The sequence below is a fragment of the Ambystoma mexicanum genome, chromosome 1p (genome assembly GCF_040938575.1).
Source record: "Ambystoma mexicanum isolate Mex_15411 chromosome 1p, UKY_AmexF1_1, whole genome shotgun sequence".
Taxonomy (NCBI): domain Eukaryota; kingdom Metazoa; phylum Chordata; class Amphibia; order Caudata; family Ambystomatidae; genus Ambystoma; species Ambystoma mexicanum.
Genome location: NC_090921.1, coordinates 30,058,814 through 30,077,121, shown reverse-complemented (window position 1 = coordinate 30,077,121; position 18,308 = coordinate 30,058,814). Strand labels below are relative to the sequence as shown.

Below are 18,308 nucleotides of genomic sequence, written 5' to 3'. Positions count from 1 at the left end.
AGCTTGTTGTAGTGGCTATAATGCACTTGTTGCTTGTTGTAGTGGCTATAGTGCACGCCTAGCATGTTGTAGTTTCTATAGTGCACCTTTAGGCTATTTAGCGACTGTCTGTGTTATTGGGATAATCTTACATCGCCCTGATGCCTGCCAAGTCAAGAGGATGTGGTAGTCTCACCCCAGCTGGTCTTCTCATGGTGCCTACTGATTTGCCTCCTTGGTGTTCCTTCTTTGGGCTCCCTTGCAAGTATGTGTCATTTATCGATAGACAATATACCACAAATTAAACATTCCACCTATTGTACTCAAGTTGAACTGTGTGTAGTTCATCAGCTCCTGGGACAGTTCATGACCATTGTGAACTAGCCTTTAAGCCACATGGTCAGGAACACTAGCACAATACTGTTTTATATTCTGGAATGTGTCTGTTGAAGCGTTACGACCACTCATTCCCTTTTTTCCACCCGGATTCACGATTGGCACAGCCTATCCTTGATTGTTTGGCGGTCTAAGAATTACTATTTTCTAGTTTGCCCATGGGAGAAAAAGACAGGTATTCCACAATATTTCAAGGCTCCATCTGATCACACATATCAAACTATCATGAGTCATGAATAAGCTTTTGCTCCTCTAAACTGCTTCACATAAGACAATCCGTTTGATGCGAAACAGGCTTGTGACACACTGGGAATTCTGCAATCCTGATCTATGGGCAATAGCATCCACATGCACCAATACCATCACAGAACATTGTTCTTCTCTTCTACAACAGCCAATCCTTGTTTCTGTGGCAATTCACCCACTTACCAATCCTATTTTCCTCTCGCCACTCCTTTGCATCTGCAGACTTAAGTCGGGATGCCCAGGTGGGGGCATAATATGCCAACCTCCACAAGACCCATGGGCGTTTAAAAACTACGCCCTGAAACAAAATGGTGCTATACAGAAGTGAAGGCATACATGGACTCATTAAAATTAAGCCCTGGTATAAGAGAACTAGTAAACGTACTTGTTTGCAGAATTGGCAATCGGTCTGGCACAGAGAAACCTAGCCTGCTACAGAATCATTCTGAATATTTCAGAACACCCAATTTTAATTGTTGATACTCGCCTGCAGTGAAGCTTTCACACGTGCCTACCACCACCTCAATCCAGTCGTGATCACCAGTAGATGGTGCCTCTTGTTTGATCTCCTCCGTTGCTTCTTCCTGGTGCTCCGAAGCCACTGGATTCTGCCCTTTGATCCCATCTCTTTCCTCAGAGTCGTGGACACCCTCACCCGATGACTCTCCATCTCTCATCCTTGCATCCTCTTCCGGGACCACGTGATCTCTGCCATTTGCAAGCTCTGACAACTTGTGGTTGGATTGGAGAGTTTGCACCGTTTGGGGTATACTCGGCTCCTCCTTCACACACTGGTAGGTTTTGGTGATGCGCCATTTCTCAGAAGCAACATGGTGTTGAACGCATGGCCCCATCTCTGTCACCATGGAAACAGAAGCACCTTGCTTTCTGACACGCTTTCTGTTTTCCGAAAAGGGAATGGCTCTGCACAATTGCTGCTCTCCCGTGCCTTGCGAGTTTCTGACAGTGGTCTCTTCACCCCCTTTAATAACCACCTTAGTGTTCAAGTTAATAACAGACGGCTTCACCTCCAAGTCGTGAGGGTCGGTGACACACAGCTCCGACGCTTTGTTCACCCCGACCCTTTCCTCAGAGCACTGGAGATCTTCAAAAGAGATTTCTTCTTTAATCGTTTCTATGAATGTAGGTGTTTCACACACAGACCCTAAAAAGAAAAAAAGAGAAACATCTTTAAAGCAATTACTTTTCTTCTAGTGACAATCACATTCAATGAGAGGACCTGGTCCGCCAAACCAATCCTCGGACTGAAAGCTGTGAGAATCCTGAGGTGTCTCACTTACGGCCATCGCTATTGGATTCAGTTCCTGGGGGTGGACCAGTGGGGGAGGAGGATCACCTGGATGAGGGGTCCTCAGGAAGTGGGATACCGAAGGTTGAAACGCAGTACCCCCTTCCTATTAACACCTGCTCCCCATCCTACCCCGTAGGATATGTAGAAACTCTACTCCCACCCCTCTTTCCAACGCGAACACTTTCTTACACCATGAAAGACAACGGACTAACACCAGAGCCATTTACCTGGCCTGTTCCAATACAAGGGTCAGGCAAAGTCAGGCAATTGATAATAACTAGGCACACCTGGCGGCTCTTTCCCTTCACCACAGGGATAAAAGGTGGAGCACAAAAGCACACTTTGAGCAAGGCCAAACACATGAGGAAGAAGTCATTCCGAACTGGCAGTTCAAACAGAGAAGAAAGGTGGCGAGAGCTGATAGGACAACAAGGAGGGAATGGCCCTTGCCCTTTTCAACCCAGACATACGAAGCCTCTGTGAAAAGAATCATAAGACCAGGATTTACAGCTGGCGTGTGGTGTGACAGAGGTCAACAGTGCACGGGGGCCTCCCGTACTGATAACACAGACGGGGAGGCACGCTGGCTACCGTGGTACCGTCCTTGACTCCAGAGGCAAGACAAGCCAATGGGTTCAGCACAGCTGGTGACTCAGAGAGAGCTGATAACAAACCAGACTGTGTTGAGCCCAAGGTTGCGAACGGCAACATTGTATGAACTTGTGAACAAGAAACTTGTGTGCGTTTAAGATTGAAAGAAAGTCCACTGAAGGACCAGCTGCAGAGTAGTCAGGTGCCATGTGGGCGCTCATTCGAAGGACTCTGGCTGGTCCCCTTTGTTGAAACTACAAGTACCAGGAGGCCCTAGGAGAGGCCGGCGTGAGGAGTCAAAGGGTCATACAAGGGTTGAGTCAAACCCCTTGTACAATCGAAAATCTCTGACTCTTACACATTGACAAGAAGGAAAGCAAAGTAAGGTGTGTTAACAGAACTGTGTTTAGCCTGGCTGGGTGCTTTAACGAAAGCCTGACTAGGGGCTGAGACCTGAACTTAAGTAAGAAGGGAACCTAAGTAGTCTGTAGTGAACATTGTGAACTGTGGCAAATGTGAACCCGACAGAGGGATGCCAAGAGAAGGCTAGTGGAAGCAAACCCCACTTTCTGATGAAATTTTGAACATAGCGAACTAAGGCAAGTGTGAACCCACAGAGTGATGCCGAAAGAAAACTAGAGGAAGGGACCCCCCGCTTTCTGATGAGAATGAGCAAATCATGTGTTAGAATGGCTATGTGAACCCGACGGAGAGATGCGAAGGGTAAAGCCAATGAAAGTGAATCCTGCACTGTGAGAAAGCAAATTGAACTGTGTATTCGACAACAGTGAACCCGGCTGAGGGTTGTCCACAGTGAAAGGTTGTTTAAAAATGTTAAAATACATTTCAACTCCTGAGTGTTACATTGTGAATGAAAGGCCGTAGTGAACCCGACGGCGGGAGGCCCACGTTGTATGAGGGATCGGAGCCTGGCAGAGGGTGATACTAAGGCGAAGAGTAATCACCCCACGACGATTTATTGAAGGAACTTTTGTTTTGGTGATTGTAATACATCAGGTCCTCTGAGGCAAGAGACTTTGTGTGGAAGAGACTTGGCCACAGAAGGCCCTGATATTTTGGAAACAAACTGTAACCTCGTGCTGGCGATGCCCAGGAGTCTGCTGTGCTCAGGAGTCCCGCCTTGTCCCGTGATAAAAACGTGGGGAAGGGAGACCCCCCACTACCACATCCTGACTTATTATTTGTGAACACTTCTTTCTTTCTTTCTTGTGAACACTATCCTACACTCTTTTTGTAATTTAGTAGTAAGGATTGGCAATAGTTTTGTTTAGTACAGGCCCTTTTATTTGACAAGACACCACTTGGACTACCTTATTTTTACTTGATGGTCGTAGCGTGCTTCGATCTTAAATTTAGGTTTTGATTAGGCGTTTTTTCAAACTGCCTATACAGTTTTAATAAACATCCTTGAACTGTGATCACTTGTGTCTGTCTTTACTGTTGCCACCGTGAGTTCCTTACAAAGCTCAGCCAAAGAATCTCTGTCCTGATCCAAGCTCTGAAGGGTGCAGCCCACCCCACCCCACACCTTTTGAGTACAATTAAAATGGGTCATAACAGAACTAGTGCTGAAAAGATAGAGGAACCCAGCATGAAGCTCTATAAAGAGATGAGTATTACGCACCCCAACCACACACCTATAAACGGAGCACATTTGAGAAAACGATTCCTTCACCGCATTGGGCAGGAATAGGGAAGTTGCAGGAGAGACCTGCAGGAATAGGGAAGTTGCAGGAGAGACCTGCAGAATCTTAAACCAAGGTTTTCGTTTCTGGGCTCACAGAGTGTAGAGACTTTCCCTACTAGGTGGAATGCCAAAGGAGATCAGCCACATCGCTGTCTTAAACCACTGTGCATATAAGTTCTCATGATAACGGCTGTGACACAAGGGTGGATGAGGAACAGCCAGGCCTTTTCTGGTGTCCAATACAATAATAAAGAGAGGACTTTGAGAACCCTGAGCACAGAAACATATGGAGACTGTACAATGTGGTGCCCCAACACAGGGCTTACATGGCTCCAGCAAGTGACCAATGTGAACGGTGTGTTGCCATGGTTTCCAAGCACTGATGGGAGTTTGGTGGATTTTTTGAAGGAGCATTAAGGCAGAGGGCCATTTTGTTTGTACTGTACTGTGTTGTGTTGTGTTGTGGGAATGAATGTAGAGGGAACTGTGGAAGATTAGAAGGAGGACGCAGACTCTTTAATGAAATTGTTACTTCAGGATTGATTAAATAATAAATGTAAAGGCCTGGCTATCCCTATAGCTATGGGCGATTCCCTATCTAAAGGAATAACTAAGGCACTTTGTCAGTCATCTTTCTCAATGCCCAAAAGAATACGTTCACCGTCCAAACTATACCTATCTGACCATATCACAAATTCAACAAAACAAAAGGGCAGTAGAAAGACTCCCTTCTCCTGCTTTGTGCTTTATGCACTTCTGGTCTTAATAGGTGATCTTTCCAGATTCTTTGGTGACTCTTTTTCAGTTCATGCAGTTCTTTTCTCAAATTGGTCCACTTGCTTCCTACTTTGTGCCCAAGTGTCCATAATTCAGGTTATTTATTTATTTATTTATTACATTTGTATAGCGCGCAGGAAGCCCAGAGGCATTGAGGCGCTGTTACTTGTAAGGAGACTTAGTTACAATGGGTACAGGTTGTGCCTTGGGTTACAGTAAGGCAGGACCCTGTGTTAAGCGATAGGGAGTATCATACAACATAATACATCATACATGGTAGTCATGGGAGCTTGAACAGGTGGGGTTGGTTAGGTGAACAGGGTAGTTTTTATGGCTTTGCGGAAGGCAGTCAGTGAAGGTTCAGCCTGCAGAGAGGTGGGAAGGGTGTTCCAGTGTAAGGCAGCAAGGTAAGGGAAGCTGGCGCCACCTGCTCTAGCTCTTTTTACCCTCGGTACGGAGAGCATATTGGCATAGGGTGTCCTGGTGGGTCTTGTGGAGGAGACCGGGTGGATTCTCTGGGATAGGTACGCTGGGGCAGAGAGGTGGACGCACTTGTGGGTGATGCTTAGTGCTTTGAATATAATCCTTTCCTTTATGGGGAGCCAATGGGAAGCTTTTCTGGCAGCAGTGATGTGCTCTCTCTTGGCAATGCCTTGTGCAGCACGGAGGGCGCTATTCTGGATTACTTGCAGTTTCTCAACGTTTTTGTTTGAGGTCCCTAGGAAAAGAACATTATAGTAGTCTAGCCGGGAACCAGTGATGGCTCTGGCTATGTTGATGCATGTGTCTTTTGACAGAAAAGGCCTGACTGAGTTGAGAAGTTTTGCATGGTAGGCAGCAGAAGAGGCGATAGCGTTTACTTGTCTGGTCATAGATAAGTTGGAGTCTAGGTAAACGCCTAGTGTTTTTACTGTGTCCAGTACTGGGATTCTGATTGAGTCAATGGTGAAGTGGCTAAACTGGGCGTTGAGTTTCTTGAGGGTGTCAGGAGATCCTACGAGTAGGAGCTCAGTTTTGTCAGAGTTAAGGCAAAGGCCGTTGATAGCCATCCACATTTGGATTGTGTTGTAAATGTTGTTGAGGGTAGCAGAGTCCGTGTCATAGTCGCCTGTCAGAGTGAGAAGGATCTGTGTATCGTCGGCGTAGTTGGTGTAAGAGATGCCCATGGCGTCAAGGATGAGGAAGAGGGGGCGGGTAAAGATGTTGTAGAGGGTGGGGGAGAGGCAAGAGCCTTGGGGTACACCACAAAGCATGATGGTGGGTGACGCAGTGGCTAGGTCAGAGAAGACCTGCATGGTCCTGCCTTGGAGGAAGGAGGTGATCCATGTGGTAGCTTCTTGGGAGAAGTTGGCTGTGGAGGTGAGGTGATGGCAGAGGATGTCGTGATCTACAAGATCGAAAGCTGCAGAGAGGTCGAGGAGGAGGAGCAGGACAGGTTTGCCTTGATCCCTTGCGTCATCCATTTGGTTTTTGAGGTCGAGTAGAGCGCTCTCTGTCCCGTGCCTATGGCGAAAGCAGGATTGTCTCAGTCCTAGGAGGTTATGCTCTTCAAGGAAGTGCTGGACCTGCATGTAGGCTGCTTTGTCTAGAATCCTGAGGAGGAATGGGACTGTAGTGATGGGACGGTAGTTGTTAGGGGACGTAGGGTCAAGTGTATTTTTTTTTCTGAGAGGTCGGACCCATGCTTCCTTGAGGCAAGAAGGGACTCTCCCTGTGGTGAAGGAAGCGTTGACGAAGGCTGTTAAGAAAGGAGCCAGGGTGTCTGCGCAATCTTTGATGATGTAGGCGGGGCAGGGGTCCCCTTTGCAATTGGAGGGTTTGATGTTTTTCATGATATTGATCATGTCTTTCCCCTGGATGGTTTTGAATGAGAAGGTAGGGGGGGCCTCTGTGGGTGAGGAGAGGGGGGTTGGGGAGAGGGTAGGGGGTAGGGAGCGCTAGTTTGGTGTTCAGAATGTTGGCGTGGAGAGAGCTAATCTTATTGCATGGCTGTTTGGATGTCATCACACCATGCTTTGTCTTTGGTGAAGTTTTGGGGGGTGGGCGTAGGGGTCTCAAGTTCCCTGAACATGGCGAACATTTCCTTAGTGTTTGATTTGGCCTCGGAGATTCTATCTTCAAATGATTTGGCTTTGGCTTTGATGATGGCTTTCTTATATTCATTTGCGAGAGATTTGAAGTTAAGTTTGTCTTTATCATCACGAGATGTTTGACACTGATCTAGTGCTGCACGTTTGTCTGTGCGCAGTTTGAGGAGGTCTTGGGTGAACCAGGCATTGGTGTGGCTAGTGGGTTTGGTTTTGCGTGGTTTAAGTGAGGGGATAGAATTGATTGCTGCCGTGATGGCAGTGTCGTAGTTCTTGGCAAGGGTTTCTGGGTCGTTGGAGAAGGGGGGTCTAAAGGCAGGTCCCTGTAGGAAGGGTAGGAGTTTTTCTTTGGTCAGTTGGCGGGCACGTCTTGTGAGGGCTGGTGGTAGGGGTTGGGGGGGTGGGGTTGTGGTGGTGGGGATGTTGAAGGTGATGGTGTGGTGGTCAGACCACGGGGTGGGGATATTGCCTGTGGCTGTGAGGGGGCAATTGTGATGGGCGATCCAGTCTAATGATCTGCCTAGAGCGTGAGTGAGGTCTGTGATGGTGTTGGCAAATCCTAGGGTAGTTAGGGCTGTGTCAAGTGATTTAGCAGCAGGGTCTTTGGTGTCATTCAGGCCTAGGTTGATGTCACCGAGGAGAATGGCTTTGGATTACTTTTTTAGATTGTCAGCCAGAAGGTGGGTGAGGGAGGCCTGGAAGTCCCCTAGGGGGCCTGGTGGCCGATAGATGAGGTGCAAGGTGATGGTGCAGTGGTGTGAGATGGTGAGTTTTAATTGGAGATAGTCACTGTTATTATTGATAGATTTGTCAACCTTTCGGATGGTGATGGAATCTTTGGCTATGAGAGCGACACCGCCCCCTATGGTCGGGCGATCTTGTCTAGTAATAATAATAATAAATAATTTGGCATTTATATAGCGCTACGAACCCGCAGGTATCTGAGCGCTGCTTATTATTACCCACGGTGTGTTGTGCTCATTTCACGACCTCGGAAGGATGAAAGGCTGGGATTCGAACCTGCGTTAGCAAGCTCTGCACGGATGTCAAAGCGAGCGCTCTACTCGCTGTGCCACTTGACCGTCTAGTGATGGCATAACCTGGTGGGAGTGCGAGGGATAATTCAGGGCCTGAGGCTTCATGTAGCCAGGTCTCAGTGACCATTAGAAGATCTAGATCAAGGGTGGTAATGAGGTCATGGATGTCTAGGGCGTGAGCATTGATGGATCGGGCGTTGATGAGGGCACATTTGAGGTGGGGTTCAGGGGCGGCATTAACAGTAGTAGATTGCATGGCTGAGGTGGAAGAATTTGGCATAGCAGTAACTACATTCAAAGTTGTGGGGGGCACATTTTTTAGGTTCCCAGGCATAGGCAAGGTAGCATTTGTAGCAATAGATTGCATGTCTATGGTAGAAGAATTGTGCATAGCACTAATTACATTCAAAGTTGTGGGGGGCACATTTTCTAGGGTCCTAGACATAGGCAAGGTAGCATTTGCAGCGATAGATTGCATGGCTGTGGTAGAAGAATTGTGCATAACAGTAATTACATTCAAAGTTGTGGGGGGCACATTTTCTGGAGTCTTAGACATTGTTGTTGCGGCATTGCGGTCAGGGCAGTGCTTGCTGTGTAGGCTCAGGGCCATTGTGAGGCGTAACCTATGGGGTTTGTAGCCTGCTGAGGATTGAGCGTCTTGGCTATTAGGTGCTTTCAGGGTTCTGGTCTGGAGGCGCGCATTGCGTACGCTGGTGGGTGTTGGTATAGAGAGCAGTGCAGTTGTGAGGGTACGGGCAGGTAGTCGCTGTAGTCTAGAGGCGAGTGTGTTGGACTGCTTTGGAGTGCGAGTCTCCTTACCTTGAAGTGCCGGCAACGTTTCACGGCGGACGGCAGGCTGCGAGCAGCGAAGAGATGCTAAGAGGCGTGCTGGCCTTTTTCTGCGGCCTTCTTCTCCCGGCTTCGCTTCACGGCACCCTCCAATTCCATTTAAAGCAGGAGGGGAGGGGCAGGCAGGTCGGGGGAGCAAATCAGAAGTCGGGCCTGCTGCGGTGATGGTCACGGGCTGCAGGGACGCTCCGAGCGGCATGAAGATGTCGGCGGCCTTCTTAGGAGCCGCGTAGCACGCGGGAAACGATTCAATGGAAGCAGCTGATCCGCAAGAAAGGAGATCAGCTGTTAGGGCCTCAACTTGTAGATGCGCTCTGGTTGATTTATCCTCAAAGCTATTCGAGCCTTCCACTTCATATTCTCACTATCTTACTTCCCATTTGTCTCCTTTAGTTACAAAATGGATTCTCTTGTTTGGCACGGTATGTTATAATCTGGTTAATTTAGTAACAACATTTAATCTCAAAAGTGTCACTAACCTGATCTGACAGCGACTTCCCATGAAGGATGCAAATGCTGAAATGAAAGTTCCCCCGGATAGCTCTACTCTCCCCCCGGAAATGATAATATGCCAGAGCGGGAAGGAGCAAAACCCCCCAGGGAAACTGTCACGCCCTCTCACACGGCCTTTCCCTCTTCTCATCTCTCCTCCTCAGGCGCCTCTCGCCGTAGTAATTCCCGTTCACACCACCAGCAGGGAAAACACGGCAGGCGGAATACCATGTTGGGCGGATCTGCCTCGTTTCGCCCTTTTCCGCGTTGGCGTCTGCCATGGCGCCTCTTGCACAGCCGGCAACGTCAGAAAACCAGGAAGTGCCGGCAGCTCCAATCCCTGGCCACGTTGCGCTCCAGGCAACGTACGCGAGCAGCCACGTGATACGTCACGTGATACCGCTCGCCCCTTCAAAAGAGGCCGGCAAACAAGACTCTTTGCTTCACAGCTACTTCAACATCTACGGAGGACTGTCACGCATTACCCTTGCTCTTGTTTGCTTCGACCTTGGAACTCTTTTCGGATTTGCTACTGGATTACCCTTGGATTTTGGCGTGCTCTCTGATTTTCTGGACATCTGACCCCTGTTATACTCTGGACTTGCTCTTGGATTGCCCTTCTGTTTTGCAACCTTCGGATTGCTTCAAGCCTTGCTACAGATCTTGCCTTACTCCACGAGGTACTGGGAAGGAGTGCCTATTACACCATTCCGGCTTGCCGTGGATTTCCCTGCGTAGGTTCTCTACCTACATTCCATCTCTATTAGGTAAGCTGGTGTCACTGCATATTGTTTAACTCTTCCTATCAATTGCCCATTGCCATTATAGAGTATTTTCCTGATTATAACCTTTTGCCTTATAGCGATCAGGGGTCCTTCCGGCGTTCTCAAATACCAGGCCGACGACAACACTCCTTCCTGTGGCCTCAAAGATTGCTCGAGCAGTGTTTATATTCTGCTCGAGCGGTACTTGGGGACGGAGGCATTTCATAACTGCACGACCATCAAGTCGGACCCATCAAGTCAGAACAGACTGTGAAGCCTTATGGTCGTCTAGTTATGGATGTTTCAGCCGGGGACCCTGTGACTGCTTTAATGCAAGCAGTGACATCGCTTAGGACAGACATGGCAGTTGCTACCACTGCCCTCCCCACTGATTTAGCCTCTGCCACCACTGCACTGAACCATCGTCTTGATGCCATGCAAAGCACCCGACATCCCTTACCTGCTGACGCTGAGTTCGGCGATGCTGCCTCATCTCATAACGCCCCCATCACTCCACTTACTTTGCCAGTCCCGTCTGTGGTGGTTCAGACTCCATTTCCTCTAACAGCCCCTGAGAGGTACCATGGAGATCCTTTGAAATACCGCACTTTCATAAATCAGTGCAAACTACATTTCTTATGCCGACCGCAAGCTTTCTCTGACCCAGTCTCTAAAGCGGCTTTTCTACTCTCCCATTTGTCGGGTGTAGCAGCCACATGGGCCAATCCGTTTTTGGAGAGTAATCATCCCGCTCTGTACGATTTCGATATATTGACTCAAGAAATGGCTAAGGTTTTTGACACTAGACATAAAGCCCAATCCAGAGACATGGAGCTCTTAGATCTCACTCAAGGTCGATCTACTCTCATTGAGTATATTACCAAGTTTAATCAACTCGCCACCGAGACTTCATGGCCAGAGAATAAGAAGGCAGTGATCTATTATCGGGGTCTGTGTGGTTCCATGAAGGATGCTTTGTCTGTGGTGCCCTCCCTTCCCTCACTTTATCTTGATCTGGTAGATTTAACCTTGCAAATCGACGCCAGACGGGCAGAACGTAAGGGGGAAGCAGGGATATCCCAGAGCTCGCCTTCAACCTCGTCTAGCACCTTACCTGAACCCATGCAGATCGGCGGGGTACGCAGTCCTATCACACATGCCGAACGGGAGCGCAGGAGGGCAGACAACGCTTGCTACTACTGCGGACTCAATGGGCACTTTGTAAAGGAGTGTCCCCGTCGACCAAGAAACAAAGCTCCGGGTTTTCCGAAGACTCGCCCTTGAGATCAGGGGTTGGGGCGAGTCCTATACCTAATACCCCTGACCTTGCTTTTTGTCCCGTTCGACCTGTGGTGGTGCAAGCTTCCTTAAACCTAGCTGCAGGAGTTTCCCATGCAATACAAATAGTGATCGACTCTGGTGCTACTGGTTGCTTTATAGACATAGCGCTAGCCAATGCTCTAAACTTACCTCTGGTCCAAAAGAAACACCCCGAACCAGTTCATGCAGTAGATGGGACGTCATTGACCTCTGGACCGATCTTACACCAGACAGCCCCTTTGGAACTAGTCATACAGGAGGTCCACAGAGAGACCATGTCGTTTGACCTCATAGCTACGCCTCAGTTTGGTGTTATCCTGGGCATTCCTTGGCTAAAGAGGCATAATCCTTTGATTAACTGGGGTACAGGTCAGGTACTCTTTGAATCCGAAACATGTCAATACTACTGCCTGCTTGAGGCACCTCAGGTTTCCAGTCCCGCAGACATCCTAGGGATAGTCGCTTCATTAGGCATAGAAGACAGGTCCGATTCCTCAGACTCACATAGGATAGGGGCGGTCACAAATTACATACCTCCTGAGTACTATGAATTCCGGGCAGTGTTTGACAAAGGCTCTGCAGAAGGCCTTCCTCCACATCGATCATACGACTGCCCCATTGATTTAATCCCAGACGTCTCTATCCCAAAGGGGCGGATATACTCCTTAACCCAAACAGAGGAGCGAGTCCTTCAGGATTACATACAGCAGGCTCTGCGTCTAGGTCATATTCGCCCATCAACCTCTCCAGCTGCAAGTCCCATCTTCTTTGTGCCAAAGAAGGAAGGGGATCTCCGTCCCTGCATTGATTACAGGCGTTTGAACGCCATCACAGTAAAAAACCGCTATCCTATTCCCCTTATTACCCCGTTGTTGGACAAACTTACTCATGCCACAATATACACCAAATTGGATCTACGGGGTGCATACAACCTCATACGCATACGAGAGGGAGACGAATGGAAGACGGCTTTCTGCTCACGACAAGGGTTGTTTGAGTATACAGTTATGCCGTTTGGTCTCTGTAATGCTCCTGCTACGTTCCAGCGCTTCATGGATGACATATTTGGCGATATCCTGAACACATACGTAGTAGTGTATTTAGATGACATATTGGTCTTCTCTTCCTCTCTCGATGAACACATCAAACATGTCAAGGAAGTGTTGTTACGGCTGCAAGCCAATGCACTATTTGCTAAACCTGAAAAGTGTATTTTCCATACCAGCCAGGTTGAGTTCTTGGGGTTCCATATCTCTCCGGGAGGCCTCTCCATGAATCAGTCCAAAGTTCGGGCAATAAACGATTGGCCAATTCCGACCACACTCAAGCAATTACAATCATTTTTGGGTTTTGCCAACTTTTACCGACGATTCATAGCTGGGTTTTCTTCTATTGTAGCACCACTCACTGCGCTCACGAGTCCTTCAGTCCCCTATGTCTGGTCCGAAAATCAACAAAATGCTTTCGATTCTCTGAAAACTATGTTCACTACTGCTCCGGTGTTACAACACCCTGACCCTGAACTCCCGTTTGTCCTTGAGGCAGACGCATCCTCTTATGCACTTGGGGCTGTACTGTCCCAGCCATGCCCTGCCACTGGTCGGCTGCATCCAGTGGCTTTTCACTCTCGCAAGTTCACAGCAAGTGAATTACACTACACAGTCACAGAAAAAGAACTATTGGCCATTAAGGACGCCTTACAGACCTGGAGACATCACCTTCTAGGAGCAAAACACCAGACGGTGGTGTTCTCAGACCATAAGAATCTCCAAGACCTTGCCTCCTTGAAATGTACCAATAGTCGACAAGTACGTTGGCACCTTTTCTTTGCCGCGTTCGACTTCGTGGTCAAACATAGGCCTGGTGTAGGGCATGGGAAAGCAGACGCCCTGTCTCGTTCTCCTGGGGGGGAAGTTCTACCATCCTTCCCTGAGACCTTGTTGAGCGAGTCTCACGTAGTTTGTGTCTGCACACCATCACCTTCATTACAGTCCGCCATACGACAATGGGTCTCCCGATACCCACAGTCACTAACAGAATGGGATCCCGTTATGCAGGATGGGCTGCCCTTTGTACATGGGAAGCTCTTTCTTCCCACGAGTGAAACCAGGAATATGGCGTTGGAATGGTCTCATGATGCTGCCATTAATGGTCACCCCGGGCAGCATCGTACCCTGGAATTACTCAAACGATGGTGTTGGTGGCCGGCTATGAAACGAGACGTACAGAATTATGTCAATACCTGTCCAGTCTGTGCTCAGGGCAAGTCACGTAGGGGCCGGCCTTTGGGTCTTCTTCTTCCTCTCCCGGTTCCTCCACGCCCCTGGCACACGGTCTCAATGGACTTGATTACTGATTTGCCATGCACACAGGGTTTCGATACTATATGGGTTGTTGTTGACTCCTATACCAAAATGGCTCGTTTTGTACCATGTAAGGGAGTACCCTCAGCCCCGGTTTTGGCCAGGCACTTCTTTAAGTCTGTCTTCTGTCTCTTTGGCCTGCCTCATGTTTTGGTGTCCGATCGAGGCACACAGTTCACCTCTCGTTTCTGGCGGGCCCTCACCTCTCTGTTGGGAATTGATGCTCATTATTCCTCTGCTTACCATCCAGAGAGTGACGGGCAGACTGAGAGGGTTAACCAGTCATTGGAGCAATACCTACGTTGCCTAACGTTGCAATATCAGGACACTTGGCTTAATTTATTGCATCTTGCCGAATTTGCTTATAACAACTCTTTGCATTCTGCTACTGGTTTTTCACCATTCTTCGCTCTCTATGGCTAACATCCTCGTACTCTTCCTCTGCCAGATTACTCCTCTTCTGATACCCCCGCTGCCTCGGCCTGCGCTAGGGATTTAGTGTCAATACATGCCCAGACTTTGATCCATTTGCGTGAGGCCCAATCTTCCATGAAATCCACAGCTGACAGGAAGAGGGCGGAGGCTCCTGCATACAAGGTGGGGGACAGGGTTTGGATTTCCGCTCGTCATTTACACATCCCTGGGTGTCGCAAACTACTCCCTCGCTTTGTGGGTCCTTACAAGGTGGCCAAGGTTCTGAATCCGGTGGCTATGCGTCTGGCGGTACCTCCTGCTTGGCGAATCCACCCGGTTTTCCATGTCTCCCTGCTCAAACCCTGCCCTGGTCCTACCCGATTAGCTGCCCCTCCTGCTCCGGTCTCTGTCTCTTCTCCTGATGTTTTTGAGGTCCAGGGAATACTGGGTTCCCGTATACACAGGGGTGGGCTGCAGTATCTGGTGGATTGGCGGGGTTATGGCCCTGAAGACCGCTCCTGGGTTGCTGCTCGAGATGTTCACGCTTCTCGCCTGGTGGCCAAGTATCATCGGGAACATCCTTCCGGCCCACGCGGTCGTGGGCCTTTGAGGGGGGGCTCTGTCACGCCCTCTCACACGGCCTTTCCCTCTTCTCATCTCTCCTCCTCAGGCGCCTCTCGCCGTAGTAATTCCCGTTCACACCACCAGCAGGGAAAACACGGCAGGCGGAATACCATGTTGGGCGGATCTGCCTCGTTTCGCCCTTTTCCGCGTTGGCGTCTGCCATGGCGCCTCTTGCACAGCCGGCAACGTCAGAAAACCAGGAAGTGCCGGCAGCTCCAATCCCTGGCCACGTTGCGCTCCAGGCAACGTACGCGAGCAGCCACGTGATACGTCACGTGATACCGCTCGCCCCTTCAAAAGAGGCCGGCAAACAAGACTCTTTGCTTCACAGCTACTTCAACATCTACGGAGGACTGTCGCGCATTACCCTTGCTCTTGTTTGCTTCGACCTTGGAACTCTTTTCGGATTTGCTACTGGATTACCCTTGGATTTTGGCGTGCTCTCTGATTTTCTGGACATCTGACCCCTGTTATACTCTGGACTTGCTCTTGGATTGCCCTTCTGTTTTGCAACCTTCGGATTGCTTCAAGCCTTGCTACAGATCTTGCCTTACTCCACGAGGTACTGGGAAGGAGTGCCTATTACACCATTCCGGCTTGCCGTGGATTTCCCTGCGTAGGTTCTCTACCTACATTCCATCTCTATTAGGTAAGCTGGTGTCACTGCATATTGTTTAACTCTTCCTATCAATTGCCCATTGCCATTATAGAGTATTTTCCTGATTATAACCTTTTGCCTTATAGCGATCAGGGGTCCTTCCGGCGTTCTCAAATACCAGGCCGACGACAACACTCCTTCCTGTGGCCTCAAAGATTGCTCGAGCAGTGTTTATATTCTGCTCGAGCGGTACTTGGGGACGGAGGCATTTCATAACTGCACGACCATCAAGTCGGACCCATCAAGTCAGAACAGAAACCCTCTGGGGAAGAAAACCCTGGACGATGTTGCTCACGGGTAATCGGGACGAGGTCTTCAGAGTAACAGGCACTCGTATTGAAGATGGAGTCTGGGAGTTAGACACAAGACAGGTAAGAATTCAACAGTGAGGATTAGACTGAAATATTGCAGAAGGAGCAGTAGTCTGACACTTACTGGAGGAGGTTTGATCGGGAACACCGGTTTCCAGTATTTAGGTCCAGAAAGTAGTACCATTCCACCCTTAGGGAAAAGAGATATTTTCTGCCAGAATAATATAGGGAAAGTGGTGCAGAGAGCGGGTATTAGAAAGAATGCTAACTTACTTTGGATGGGAATGTCGAGAGTGCGGCCAGTCAAAGTGGATGTTGGGAGCGGGAGACTTGCCGAGGAAATACGGGACTCTGAGCGAAACCGAGATGAGAGAGAAGAGGAGAGTCTGGATAGAAAGGAGAGTAAATAAGCAGAGGTTTTACAGAAATAAGAATTCACATAAGTCAGTGAAGGGCAACCTAGTAGCAAAACTTACAGAGCGCCGGAATCAGCAGTAGCGGCGCAGCGGGTAGCCGTACTTCCTTCCCTAAATAGGATCACGTGAACAGCCATCTGCGTCTCTGGGGAGCGTGCATAGTCTATCCCGTTGTCTGCAGTTACGGTGCGGACATCCACGGCCATCTTGGACAGGTTGGAGCGTATTACTCCGCACAATCGGCGGCGCTGCCAAAGAGACCAGCGCCGTAACGGCGTGACAGTATGCCCCCTCCTCAAGGGGGGTGAGCCCGGTTTTCCTGGGTGGAACCGAAAAAATTGACGTATAAGTCTAGGGACATGAATACCTGCAGCAGGTTCCCAAGTTCTCTCAGCAGGGGAGTGGCTTTTCCAGTCTACCAGAAATTGCAGGCGACCCCTATAATAATGGGAATCACAGATACTGGCCACCTCATATTCTGGGCCAGTGTTTGTCATAATCGGGGGAGGATGTGCCTTGTTAGAACGTAGAAAGCGATCATTTACTGACATCTTGATCTGAGAGATATCAAATACTGGATGCATACGAAACCATGATAGGGGTAATGCTAGGCGAACAGCGGCATTCCCTACTAATTCTCTCACCTTGAAAGGGCCAAAGAATTTTGGAGATAGTTTGGATGGAGTTAAATGTCTTGGAAGGAACCGTGAGGATAGCCAGACCGAATCTCCCACCTTTAATGCCGGCATCTCATGGCGATGACGATCAGCAAACCGTTTGGTTTGTTCCTGTGCCGCTTGGAGAGACAAACGGGCAATTTGATGTCCATTCTGTATGTTCGATATCAGATCCTCGACACCTGGGCAACTGGTGGAGGGTGAGGAAACCGTAGGCACAAAAGAAGGATGATAACCATATGAACAGTGGAAGGGACTAGTCTTTAATGCAGTGTGAGTGGAGTTGTTGTAGGCGAATTCTGCTAATGGAAGTAGATCGACCCAATTGTCCTGAGCCGCTAAGATAAAACACTGCAGGTAACATTCTAGAGTCTGGTTGAGGCGTTCGATCTGACCATTGGTCTGGGGGTGGTAACCTGAGCTAAGAGCTCTCTTGATTCCCAGTGTGTGACAGACTTCTTTCCAAAAGCGAGAAGTATATTGAGGTCCTCGATCCGATACTATGGTGTCTGGTAAGCCATGTCGGGAAAATATCTTTTTGATAAACAGCTTGGCCATGTGGAATGCTCCCGGGATCTTTATTAATGGGGTGAAATGTGCCAGTTTGGTTAAATAGTCAATAGTTACCATAACGGTTATGTTTTTGGAGGAAGAAGGAAGATCCACAATAAAATCAGTGGAAATCACTTGCCAAGGTCTATCCTGGATAAGCATGCGAGCCAGCAAACCGAATGGTGGAGATCGAGAAGATTTAGATTGTATACATACAGTGCATGCTGCTATGTAATCCCTTATGTCAGAGCATAAGGTGGGCCACCAGAAATGTCGCTTGATCAACTCGAGGGTAGTCTGATAGCCGCGATGTCCAGCTGCCAGAGAGTCATGGCACATTTGTAGAACTTCCTTTTGCAGGGAAGGTGTAGGGACAGGGACTCGTTCCCCAAAGAAATAATACCCTCTGTCCTTTGTGAGATGGTGTGATGTTACTAGGTCCTCACAAAATTGCAAATGTTGAGTTGTGTCTTGCTGTAACCTTTGAAGAAATTCGGTAAGCACTGCAATGAATTGAGCTTTTGGGAATAGTGTTTCAGAATGAAAGTGGTGAGTGGGTATGTCTTTTCGAGAAAGGGCGTCCGCCCGGAGATTTTGACTTCCCGGTAGGAACGTGAATTCAATCCGGAATGGTAGGAAGAAATGGGCCCATCTTGCTTGTCTGCTATTGGTAGTCTGGGCTTGCTGAAGAACTTTAAGGTTATGATGATCAGTACAGACCTTGACCGGAAAGGG

General features: G+C 48.8%; 1 protein-coding gene across 1 annotated transcript in view; it reads right to left on the bottom strand.

The window, feature by feature from the left end:
• LOC138565119 (zinc finger protein 184-like) overlaps positions 1-18,308 on the bottom strand; it is a 252,517-nt gene that overhangs the window by 27,862 nt on the left and 206,347 nt on the right. Inside the window, exon 3 of the mRNA XM_069642956.1 lies at positions 1,109-1,786. Within this exon, the coding sequence (XP_069499057.1) occupies positions 1,109-1,786 (678 nt within the window). The remainder of the gene's footprint in view (positions 1-1,108; positions 1,787-18,308) is intronic.